General features: G+C 44.2%; 1 protein-coding gene across 18 annotated transcripts in view; it reads left to right on the plus strand.

The window, feature by feature from the left end:
* The window catches only part of Asph (aspartate beta-hydroxylase), a 230,008-nt gene that overhangs the window by 155,882 nt on the left and 61,460 nt on the right, over positions 1-12,666 (plus strand). For all 18 annotated transcript variants that reach the window (XM_042270857.2, XM_076563917.1, XM_076563922.1 and 15 more), the window contains 2 exons: positions 3,283-3,369; positions 11,531-11,681. In XM_042270857.2, coding sequence (XP_042126791.2) covers positions 3,283-3,369; positions 11,531-11,681 — 238 coding nt within the window. The remainder of the gene's footprint in view (positions 1-3,282; positions 3,370-11,530; positions 11,682-12,666) is intronic.

Consider the following 12,666-nt stretch of genomic DNA (forward strand, 5'->3'; position numbering starts at 1 on the left):
GTTGTTCACTGCACCTAGGGTTTGGACAGATAAAATGATTTCTGCATCTGTCTTGTTTCCCTTCATTAAGCAAAGCCATCTATGTTTTGTAGTTGATGTCGTTTGCTTAGGGGTTTTTGTTTGTTTGTTTGTTTTTTTGTTTTGTTTTTTTTTGTATGTGTGTGTGTGTTAGGGTTGGGGGGCGGCGTTGTATTTCTTAATCCAAATGTAGCAGGGACGTTTTCTTTCATCTCATTGTGTTTCCTCCACATTCTCTGCTCTGGATCATGCATGTAAACATGGGGAGGCTGTAGTTAAAGGTGACGTTTGGGCTGAAACATAAAAGGACTTTAAAAAGGAGTTTCCTGTGGTTCTAATGAATGATAAACAGACTGAGTTACCAAGGAGCTCATAAGTCAGTGGGATTTAAAGTGCTGGCACCATCCACAGTGTGTTCTCCAGCCTTGCTCATTTGGAGAAATTATGGTGTTTTCCTTCAGGAGCACTGTGAGTCTGTAAGAGGGCAAATTAAGGAGGAAGGACAAGCAGCCACATCTGCTCTCAAGATACGTTGTGGCAAAAGCATCAACATAATTAAGTCTTGTTTATGACTGTCTTTATAGCTAGTATTTCCAAAGGATACAGTTCAGTATACAGGAATAGTTGAGGATGGAGCCAAGGTGCCCGGAAGCTAGAGCGGCTTCATCCATTTCTCACATCCAAATGCTGCACTGTGCGGAAGCATGTGCTTGTGTTTTGTTATATCCAAACTTGTATGAAATCAGATGACATTTGAATAGTCTAAGTTCCAAAGCTTGACAAGTACACTTCTTGATTCACTGATGTGCATATAATGTGTGTATATTCACATATGTGAGTACACACATGCTGTGCTGTACACGTGGGGATCTGAGAACAATGTGCGGGCATCTGTTCTCTCCTGCTGTGTGGGTTCCCAGCATCAAATTTGGATTCTCAGGCTTGGTGACAAGTGCCTTAGCCTACTGAATCATCTTGTTGTCTCTGAATCACTGGATTTTTTAAAATAACATGTGTTATTTAAAACTTCTCTTTATCTACCCCCACAGGGGTAGATTTAACCTAGATTTGATAATAACCTAATAAAATATATTCCTTCGCTTTTTGGAATTATTTATTGTAAAGGTATTATATTTTAATGGGATTGTTACTATAGTGGTATTATAAATGAAAGGTTTTAAGGGAGGTTTGCACTCTTGGTTGTTGTTGGTGGTGGTTTGTTTGTTTTGGGTTTTTTGGTAGGAGATGGTGGTGGTAATACATTAAACAGAGCCACAGTAGATGAGCACATGGAAGGTCACACCTCAGCCTCTAAATCATGCTACAGATGATGTCACCTCCAGTTCCATGCAGGCAGAATCAGAGAAACAGAAGCAGACTGGAATATGTTGTTTAGCATAATAGCTGTCTGCACTGAGCCCATAGGCACATGCTCTACTGTCGATGCAGGTGGATCGTGAAGGGTCCTGATGATCCCACATCACTCAGGTGGATTCTGCAGTCAGAATGTCCTTTAGCATTGCCCACTGGCTTCACACCAAAACTGTGGCCCATGTATACATCTCTCCAGAGCTGTCTATATATAAAAGTAAGCTGCATTGAGGGACAGCTCATTTTTAGGTAGTTACTTATAAATACCATATGCTTTTCAAATCAGAATAAGTATTGAATAGCAGTATTAGTAGCTAGGAAAGATCTTGAGGGAGAGAAGCTGACTAAAACCAGACACACTTATGTTATAGTCAGCTCATGTGTGAGCACGTATGACGATTCCCTATGAAAGCCACACAGCCTGTTGCTTGAGGCGATCCAAAGGATAAGTTCCCGAGGAGGAATGATGTGCTGTAAAATTTGTTATGAATCTTGTGCACCTGTGGTTTTGGTCTGTTAGTGGTACACTAGTACAATGCCATGAAAGGGGCTTTGGCAATACCATTTTGGATATGATAGAAGCTGAAATGGTCCACCAAGAGATGACCAAATGCTAATCCCCAGAACCCGTACAAGTTTCATTAGTTGGAGAAAAGGTCCTTCAAATGTGATTACATTAAGGACTGAGACAAGTTATGCTGGATTCTCTATGTGGTCCCTAAGTGTAGCCATGTTTCCTTAAAAGGGGAATTTGATTCAGGAGGTGGCACACACAGAGAAGAGAAGCTGTGGGGATAGGACTGGTGTTGCCACACGTCAAGGGACAAGTGAAGAAAGGGGTGGACTTCCCGCTGGAGAAAGCATCGTCTTGGCAGAATCTTTATTTCAGCCAAGAAAAAGTAATTTTGATATCTACTTGCCCAGAACCTTGAGAGAACAAATTTCTCTTGTTTTAAGCCACCAGATTTATGGGGGTGTGGTCCCACATCCATAGGAAACTAAGGCCCACACTGGTGGACTGAACATTGACCCCCCTCAAAAGATAACCCTGTTTCCTGGGACCCCTAAGTGTCGCCTTGGAAACCTCTTTCTAGGTGTGATTTTCATGGGCTGTCTGGAAAGTACATGAATGTGTCCTTCCTAGAAAGGTAAACGGAGATTTGGTCCAGATGGAGGACAAGACAGACAGATGTAAAAGAGGGCTCTGTGAAGACAGGAGAGCGGAGCGAGGCAGCCACAGGCCAGGGAATGCCGGCAGCGTCAGGAGCCAGAGTGGCATGAACAGATTCTTCCCTGGAGCCTTTAGGTCTGTTAGTGGTACACTTAGCACTTGATTCCAATATCACAAAACCAGTTTCAGCCTTCAGTTCTCCAGCTATGAAATTTGCAGTAATTTCTTACCTCCCCCATAGGACACTGATGGTATTTATTTTTAAAGAACCGTAGAGAAGGCGGCATGAGCTCATGCATGCCACAGAGGCAGCCATGTGTTCCACACAGCCGGGTGAGCCAAATCAACCTTGACTTCTACCGGAGACCAATGCCCTGGCCAAGTGGCCCTGACGGCCTTCTTGTTTATTCTTCATCCTTTCAGGCACTTCCAAGCTGTGGTGACATCATTGCCTCCAACGGGCCTGAGGCATCCTTCTGCCAGTGTTGTTTGTCCCCATGTGTAACTTAAATGTCTTCATTAGGAAAACATGTGGGGACACTAGAGATTGAGGACAATGTGGTTATCGTCAGCAAAATTCATGTTTCATCATTTTCAGCTCACCTCATTTTAAAAATTAAGATATACTCATACAGTTTTATGTTTGTGCTTGACACAGCTTTGTTTTAACAAAGCTAATTATTCACTGGGGTTATATTTACGGAGTTGTTCCTCTCTAACAGGGTAAAATTGAGGAAGCAATGAATGCGTTTGAAGAACTGGTTCGCAAGTACCCTCAGAGTCCACGAGCGAGATACGGCAAAGCACAGGTACCTTGGGCCCATCTCAGAACACTTGCCTGGCGTTCACATATTCTGTGTTATCAGATTTTTCACTCTTTCACATTTGCTTTCTAATTTCTTGGTCATTTCCCAAGTATATATATCCACCCAGGGAAAACACGCCATTTTAATTGAGGTAGCTTTCAATACTGTATCTGTCCAGTCTAGTGGCATCCAGATGACTTGTCTCTGGTGTTGCAAATGGACACCTTTGCCATGGGTCCTCTGTCACCCTACGTCCCTTCCATTCGAATTTTCTCATGGTTTTCATTTCGGGCTCTTTGAAGCTTTTAGGCTCCGTTGTGTGACTGGTGATAATAAGTCTGCCTTTTAGAGACCTTTTAAATATGTGACATGGATGGCACTTTGCTTCTTGGCAGCTTCTTTGACTTCACTCATTTCTTACCAGCCACAATCTCCCTCGTCATTCTTTCTCCACCATCTCCTCTTCTGAGTTTTATCATCTCTCAGCTCCTGTCACAGGCGTGGCCATGCTCACCTCTTCATCCAGCTCCTGTCACAGGCGTGGCCATGTTCACCTCTGCATCCAGCTCCTGTCACAGGCTTGGCCAGGCTCTCCTCTTCATCCAGCTCCTGTCACAGGCGTGGCCAGGCTCTCCTCTTCATCCAGCTCCTGTCACAGGTGTGGCCATGTTTACCTCTTCATCCAGCTCCTGTCACAGGTGTGGCCAGGCTCACCTCTTCATCCAACTCCTGTCACAGGCTTGGCCATGTACACCTCTTCATCCAGCTCCTGTCACAGGCTTAGCCAGGCTCACCTCTTCATCCAGCTCCTGTCACAGGCTTAGCCAGGCTCACCTCTTCATCCAGCTCCTGTCACAGGCTTAGCCAGGCTCACCTCTTCATCCAGCTCCTGACACAGGTGTGGCCAGGCTCACCTCTTCATCCAGCTCCTGTTTTGCATTTGTTTGATAGTCAGTCAGCTATGGACACAAACATGGCTGGACATAGGAGTTTGCTGTATTCCTGACCTTACGATAGGAAGCTGAGGCCCCATGCTCTGCCACATGAGAAGATGGCAAATGAAGGGAGGTTTAGCATGATCTTTGGAGGCTTTCCATGAGAAAAGCAAGGTGAGGTAGAGTTCTAAGTCCAGGATTGCCTAGTGTGGACAGGGCTGTAGGAATGGCTTCTAATTGCTGAGCATCTAGCCCTTGGGTGACCAAGGCAAAAGATGTCCCCTCCTGTGGGGTAAGGTCAGAGAAAGGCCAGGCTCTGCACTGCATGGCTTGCATATCTAGGTGTATTTGCTCCTTTGCCCTGTCTCCGACAGCAAGCCCTAGACATTTCTGAGGTGTCAGTTGTTATAATAGGCAGACAACTTGAAACTGTTTCCCGTATAACATAAGGAACAACTGAGAGCTACTGACTCTAAAGACAGGTAGTGAGAGCCACTGTGTGTCAGCCTCTGCTGGGATTGGAGAGAGGTCCCTCCAAACATGGACTCCCAAAGCCCATTGTGAAGGAGAGAGGCTGCATAAGACAAGGAGTACCATGCATGGACTTGCCAGTGGCGGCTGTGAGGAGAATAAAAAGGAAGTAGGGAACAGCCACTGGACATGGGAGGGGTCACTGCGATGGACAGGGTGGCAGAGAAAAGGCTCACCAGGGAGACAATGCTTGAGTAAAGCCTTGGGTAGTTTTTTATAAATGAACATATTTTTGAATCTTACAAGGTATTACAAATAAGCAATCAGAACACATTACCTCACAATGCATGCCGTAAGCAGGAGCAGAGGAGACTATGGGATCTACAAACACACTTCTGAAGAGTCTCGGCTGCAGGATGTGAGTGAAGCTGGCGGAACAGACTGCGCTTTCCTCGAGGAGCTGGGAGCTGAGACGTGTCAGGGTCATGCAGGAGCTGTCCTGGTAGAGGGGACAGACAGACACAGGCCAGGATTCGGGGCAGCTCTGTTGGCATCAGAAACCCGAACAGAAAGAGAGGCCTGCTGGGCCAGGGGACAGACAGGGAGGCCAACAGCTCCTCGCAGCTCTCGTTTTCCGTGCCGGGGGAGCCTTTGGAGGCTATTACTCATGAAGGTGACCATCTGGTGGCCTTTTGTAAAGATTGCTCTGGTTGCCAGTTGGAAAATGGATTATGAGAGCAGAATCAGATGCACAGAATGTAGGCAGCTGTCACAGTGTGGCTGCCTGAGATGCTGGTGCCGTGGACTGTGACCTGGCCATGGATGGGGCTAAGGGATAGATTAGAAAGGACTTCAGATGGAAGGGTCAGAGAAAAAGAATTGACCAGACTCCTGGTTTGTCCTGAATAGCTGAGGAGAAGATAATGCCAGTTACTGACCAAGCAGAACAGCAGTTGAGCTGAAATTTGCAATTGCAGTGGTTATCAGGTATTCATATGGTGTGTCAAGGAGACCACTACATTTATGGATCTCAAGAGTAAAGTCAGAGCTGGTAGAAAAAAAAATGATGTCAAGTAGTAAACTTCGTGGAGGAGAAGGAGGACTGAAGTCCAGCTTCACCAGGGTTCAGGCCCCAGAGAGGAGGTGTGAAGTTGGTGGTGGTGGGGGAGGGGGGGAGGGATGGCCGCACATCTGAGGGTTCAGCAGCTCTCTCCCTCAGCCAGAGACCATTTATTTATATAGCATATTGATTACACAAGTCATTTGGCAAGCATCAGAGCCTGGGGTCCTTTTTTACTTCCTCATTAAATTTCCAGGGTAAAGTCGGGCAGTGGTGGCACACGCCTTTAACCCCAGCACTCGGGAGGCAGAGGCAGGCCGGTCTCTGAGTTCAAGGCCAGCCTGGGCTACAGAGTGAAATCCAAAACAGGCACCAAAACTACATGGAGAAACCCTGTCTTGAAAAGAAAAAAAATGTCCAGGGTGAAAAAGTAAAGTACAGGGCAGTCTTATCTAAAACAACACCTGTGGACAGTGGCTGTCAAATCAGGAAGTTACAAATTTCTCAGGGTCTGCAGGGTATAGGACCTTCTATTTTTTTTTACAGCCTATGTCTAGGCTACCTCCTTATGTGGTTTCAATATGTTAGACAATCTGAAATTATTTTTACCTTAACTAAGTTCCGTGTAGAATCATTTGATGTTTTCTAAAATGCAAGCTTTATAAAATATGTCATAGTAAGCACTCAACTGGCATTTTTCTGTTCCTTAGTTTTATAGTAGGGACCTGTTCTTTTATATGCTCCCAGAAAGGAAGACCCTTGTATAGGGCTTCATTAGAGGGCAATGGATATACTTGTGACATCTTGTATCCAGAGCTGAGCATGACGTTTCTCAGAATCCACCCTACTGGTACCACAGTCCTTGGGGCACAAGGAAGACTCTTGTGACTCTCCTTTCTGGCCAAGACCTCTTGTCTTAAAATTTTCCCTCAGGAACATGAATATATTTCCTGGGGGGCTGGATAAGCAGAAAACTCACCATTATGCAAAGAACTCCTAAAAGCAAAAACAGAAGCCTCCCGCCTTTGATCAAATCTCTTGATGAAGTTTAGCTGGAACTTCATCAAGCAGTGTCCTCCGCCTCAGGACTCGAGCCATCCCTGGTACCTTGGCCTGCACCGAAGGAGATGACCAGGCAGCCTGGGAGCCATGGGTAGAGAGCTACAGAAGTTAGTGGACCCAGGAGAAGCAGACAGTATCCCCTTGGGTGTGACCCTCACAGCTAGTGTCGTGTCTATAGGAGGACAGCATGTCTCACTCTTAAATGAAGGTGGAGGCCACGAGATCCAGCTGCTCAGAGTCTTTCTATCCCATTAGAAAGTAATTCATTCAATTTCATTAGTTAAATTTACCTAAATCAAATTTGTAAAACAATTGATACAAATAACTTTCCCTTGTCCTTGGTACATACCAGGTATAATGCATAGCAACTGTGTGGTTTTGGTAAACTACTTGGGTATTGTTGAGAAACTAAGTTGCTATTGAGAGAGAAAGTTTATCACCAAAAGATTTAGAATGTCCAGATAAGTGATGTGTTTTGTGATTAATATCAAGTCCTTTGATTATGGAAAGCCCATTAACTGGAGTGAAAATGGTTGTGCAAATGTTAATTATGGCAAATTAATTTGTACTTTCCAAGTTTTCTCTGTATGTGATTTTAATCATGGTTACTGGAGTCTCTGGAATGTAGTGATCTCTGTATGTGCGGTTTTCTTTCACAGGAGGAATTTGAGATGTGGGCCTCAGGCAGTACTTTTTAATCTCTAAGATATTATGCTACAGATGTTATTGATATTAACACTAATGTGGCATAAAATAAAAGTTGAGCATGGCAAATTAAATTTTAATAGAGTAATTTAAAGGAAACTTTAAATTTATAGGAGTTTTAAAAATAAAAATAGACAAATTTTGTAAGAAGGACTACATTGTGGCTTTTCCAATTCTCAGTTAGCAAATTAAGCAATTTCTTTGCAATATCGCAACAGATCTTAAAGAGTCAACACCAAGTCAAATACAAACTACAGTGTCTATATTTTTAAGTATCACTCATTATATCTTACTCTTTGATCTCTGAAACTCAATTTTGACCAAGTTCTCTAAACAGTGAACACAAAAATCTTAAATTATTAACTGAATTCACTTCATTATCTTTCACAAATCATTAGTAGCTCTGAGGTACAATGTGACATGTCCCTTAGGAAGTTTGAGCGAATTAGTCCATCCACAGAATGTGACAGAAATGTCCTGTGACAAAAGCTCATTCTCAGCCCGGCTTGTGTGATATATAGATATAAAACTGTCCAAAAAAAAGAAAAAAACAAAAAACCTAAGCATTCTACACATTTCCAATTCTAAACAAATGCTGCTAGTTTCATTTATCAGAGTTCTTAAGAATTTTATGTTACTTTGGTATTTATACTCGTCTAAAGTGAAGGAGCCAGGGGCTGGAGAAGGGACAGACAGGCACATGCATTGTAGTATGTGTTTCTCTTTCCAGTCTGACTCTGAAGGAGTTGATGGATTACTGTGGTTGGCATTTGCAGAGACCTCAGTTCTGTTGGGTGGCTCTGCAGACTCCAGATAGAGTGGGTTCACTAGGTGGTCTCTGTGGAATTCCCTCAGCTCAGGGACATTGCTTCTGTTCAGCCAACTATCAGTATTCATGGTCTTGGAAGTTAACTCACTATAACCAAACTTGCAGTAAGCTGAGGGTTAAGCAGAGAAGCTGGTTGTGAATAGCCAGAGGAAGGAAGGATGTGTGGCTAGGACGGATTACTGACATGGGACTTCCTTTCCTGTGGCTCGGTGTGCTGGGTGAACTTACTGCAGACTTGACAAGTTAGTGGAATTATCTGACGTGTATGTCCATCAAGCAAGGATGATCTATCACAGCTTCCATGTGAGCCCTCATTAGCCTGGGAATCTTATCCTAATCAATGCATGCTAGCACATTATTTTATTGATGTGCTATTTTCTGAAAAGAACATTCTCACAGATGTCTTTATCGATTGAGGTTGGTTCTTAAAAATAAATGACTTGCCATCTGAGGGAGGAGATATAAGGATTTTCTTACCAAGTTCTCAGACTTCACATATTAACCCAGCATACATTTTATGTTAAATAGTAATTATATTCACATATTCTGATTTAAAAAGCTTATATACTACTTTCAGCATCAAACTGCTATAAATTTTCTTGAATGCTGATCTTTAAATGAAAATCTGTAAGATCTGATAAGCTATTGAGGTCCATCTTATGCACACCGCCCCCACTATTTTTCCTGCCTCTGGTATTTCATTCCCAGTTCTCAATCTCAAGTTATGAATTTTGGGTATAAGAAAATAAAAGTGTCCAGAGACTCTACCCTCTCACACAATTGTCCTGATACCTTGTACCCATCCATTGACAGGTATGAACTATCCTGCCCCCTCCCTTCTCACCTGTTAGAAGACTTCATGTGGTTTGTGTCCTCTCTTGTCATCAGATTTTCCCTTTCTTCTGGGTCTTTGCATCTCCTGAGAAACATGGTGTACTATCTCATCATGAAGACTTTTCCCTGGGCTCTCACCTCCCCCACATCTGTAGACACATGTTCTGGCTCCTGTTACAGCTAGCCTTTTTGAAGGAGTTACTTCCTCCTCCCTCTAGCCTCCCATGTTCTCTTGACGCAGCTCCATTCTGATGCATGTCTTCAACAAACCCACGGAAACAATGATGTCAGGGCCACTGAGCATAAGAGAAGTCCATTACATTCTCTTCACTGTCCTCCTCCTGTCCATCTTGGTGCCCACTTGGAGCATACTTCTTCTCTTCCTCTTAAAACCTTCGTATTCCACTTGGCCTCTGGAGCATTGCTGTGTATTGTAGAATATTATTTTAAGATGTGTTACATTTGTTTGTGCTGTGGAACATTTGCTTAATAATGCAAAGATGTGTTGTATTATTTTATGTTGCATTTGTTTAACTCTGCAAAGCTGTGTCATTTTGCCTGTCTAAAATACCTGATAGTCTAATAAAGACCTGAATGTCCAATAGTGAGGCAGGAGAAAGGATAGGTGGGACTGGAAGTCAGATATAACAAAAGAAGGATAAATCTGGGAGACAAAGAAGAAAGAGCAAAAGAACAAGGAGAGGAGGATGCCAGCCACACAGCCAGCCATGGAATAAGAGTGAAAGTAAGATATACAGAAGTAAGAAAAGGAAAAAACCCAGAGGCAAAAAGTAGATGTGATAATTTAAGAAAAGCTGGCTAGAAACAAGCCAAGCTAAGGCCGGGCATTTATAGTTAAGAATAAGCCTCCATGTGTAATTTTTATGGGAGCTGGGTGGTGGGCCCCTAAAGTGCTAAGAATAAAAAAAAATAAAACCAACAACAGCTGTGTTGTTGTGTTTTTCCTACATAACTATTCTTTATCCCCTTTGCTCATCTCCCTGTGTCTCCCAGCCTCTAATGATCTTGAAACATTAGATAATTTTAAGATTTAGTTTTTGGAATTCTTCTGAGTCTACACTCATGACTCTTCTAGCTTGCCAACTTTAAACACCACATCTGTCCTTGGCACCTCCCATGTATGTGTCCTTAATGCCAACCTCTCCCCAAAGTCCACACCCAGAAATGGACCTTCTGAGTGTTTATCTCCCCCTTGGCATTTGGTTTACAGTATCAAAAACTGAATTCCTGACTCCATGCTTCCCCAGGATCCACCTGGGTCCTGCCTTCCCATTCTTGGGGGATGACGTTCAGTCAAGCCATCCCCGACACCAAACCCTGATTCGTTCTCTCTCTACTGCAGCTGTGGCTCTTGGCCCCGCCCTTCAAGATGAGTCCACAGTCCCACCTCTTCCTGCCACTCATCACTGCTGCAGGAGGCCAGCTGCAGCCTGTTCTCAATGCTGTGCCTAGCACAACCCCTTGGATCCTTTCAAGGCACTAGGTCATGTGAAACCCATGTCTCTCTCCTCACAGAATGGTTCAGAATCCTCAGCAGCTTTCCAGGCCCCGAATCACCTGATGGCTCTGTCTCCTCCCCCTCCCCTCCACTCTTCCAGCCTTCCCTTTGTTCCTGCTGTGTTAGAAAGCCACAGCCCTTGCTCTTCTCTCTGCTCTCGAAATATTTCCCCATAGCCTCAGTCTGGCCTCACTTTAAGACTCCCCTGATCGGCCTGAGAAAACCAGTAATTTTCCCACCCCACATCCATTATACATTAGCCCACTGTTTCTATGCACCTTGGTTTGTATTTGCCATTTTGTCCTTTCCTAAATGGGAGCAAAATGAGAAAAGAGCTCACCCTGATGTGTTCAGTTAGTGCGACACATACATAGAACAGTTGCCTGGCCTCAGAGAAGAGCTGTTGAATGAATGAATGGATGAAATGAGTGAGTCACTGAGCACACAAATGGAAGAACTGACTGCAGACTAGAGTGCTGTCTATATAATGTTCTCATACATCATGATGTCCACCCCCACCAGCCCTGGGAATTATCGCCTTGACCTTAGAGTTCTCCTCACCTTAGCACCTTTCTTCCTGTTATGGAAACGGCCGTCTGTTACCCTGCTTTCTCTTGTTTGTATTGTTCACTAAAGAAAAGGCCAATTTTCTCTTTAAAAAGATGCCTAACGTTAACTGTCATGGATCTCTGGGGAAAGGACAAGCACAAAGGTCACGGGACATTGATCTGTCTGGGGGTGTCCTCTAGTGTGAAGATGACTTGGCAGAGAAGAGGAGGAGCAATGAAGTTCTGCGCAGGGCCATCGAGACCTACCAGGAGGCCGCCAGCCTGCCCGACGCCCCCACAGACCTGGTGAAGCTGAGCTTGAAGCGACGCTCAGAAAGACAGCAGTTTCTAGGTGAGAAGCAGAGTGCCAGCTTGGTAAGAGATGGCACATGTCCACCTGTGGTGGCAAGAACATGGTACCTCCTCAAAGTCAGGGTGTTTAGGAAGAAGCCTCGCTTTACAATTAGCTTCTGCTAACTTGTGTGTCTTAAACAGACTTTTTCTGCATTTAACCAATCCTGACCTCAGTAATTTTGTACATGTGTGTATGTGGGGGGTATGTGTGCCTGTCTATACACTCACATGTGTATGTGTGCATGTACAGAAACAAGTATCTGTGAACATCCAGGCCAAAGGAAAACCTAGGTGCCATCTCCCCTTATTTTCTAAGGAGGGTCTTCACTGGCCTGGGGCTCTTCATAAGCCTAGCCTTGCTGGCTTGATAGTCCCAAGGATCTGCCTGTCTCCGCCTGCCAAGCACAGGGATTACAAGCCTGCACCACCCCGTGTGGCCTTTTCACTTGGATTCTGGGTCTCACACTCAGGTCTTTGTTCTTGCAAAGCTGGCCAGCATACCAGTGATTGAGCTTTTCTCAAACAAGTGTACAAGACTGACAGTCCCTGAGCAAAGACACCCAAGGTTGTCCTCTGGCCTCTGTTTGCATACACACATGCACATATAAACATATACAAAATCATTGTGGATTTTTGCATTCACTTTGATTTCTTTGAGAATTTGTTAAAATATTATTCAACTTAGAATTATGGATTTCTTTGATTCTCTCTTAGTTTTTATACCAGGAGATTCTCTTGCCTCCTAGCCCTAGATCAAGGTCACTTGTAAAGATGTCAGACCTCTCAGAGGAGTTCTTCCATGTTTAGTGTGATCTTTTCTGCTGAAGTGAGAATGAGGCAGGGTCACATGAGGAGCCTCTGAGGCGACTAGTCAGAGATCCTGGAACTGCAGGGAGATGAAATTGCCTCGCAGTAGAACAGGGGACCAGGACAGAGAGTGGAAGGGACAGGCAGCAGGTGTCTGCACTGTTGGCATCATTGAC

The sequence above is a fragment of the Peromyscus maniculatus genome, chromosome 2, assembly GCF_049852395.1.
Source record: "Peromyscus maniculatus bairdii isolate BWxNUB_F1_BW_parent chromosome 2, HU_Pman_BW_mat_3.1, whole genome shotgun sequence".
Lineage (NCBI taxonomy): Eukaryota > Metazoa > Chordata > Mammalia > Rodentia > Cricetidae > Peromyscus > Peromyscus maniculatus.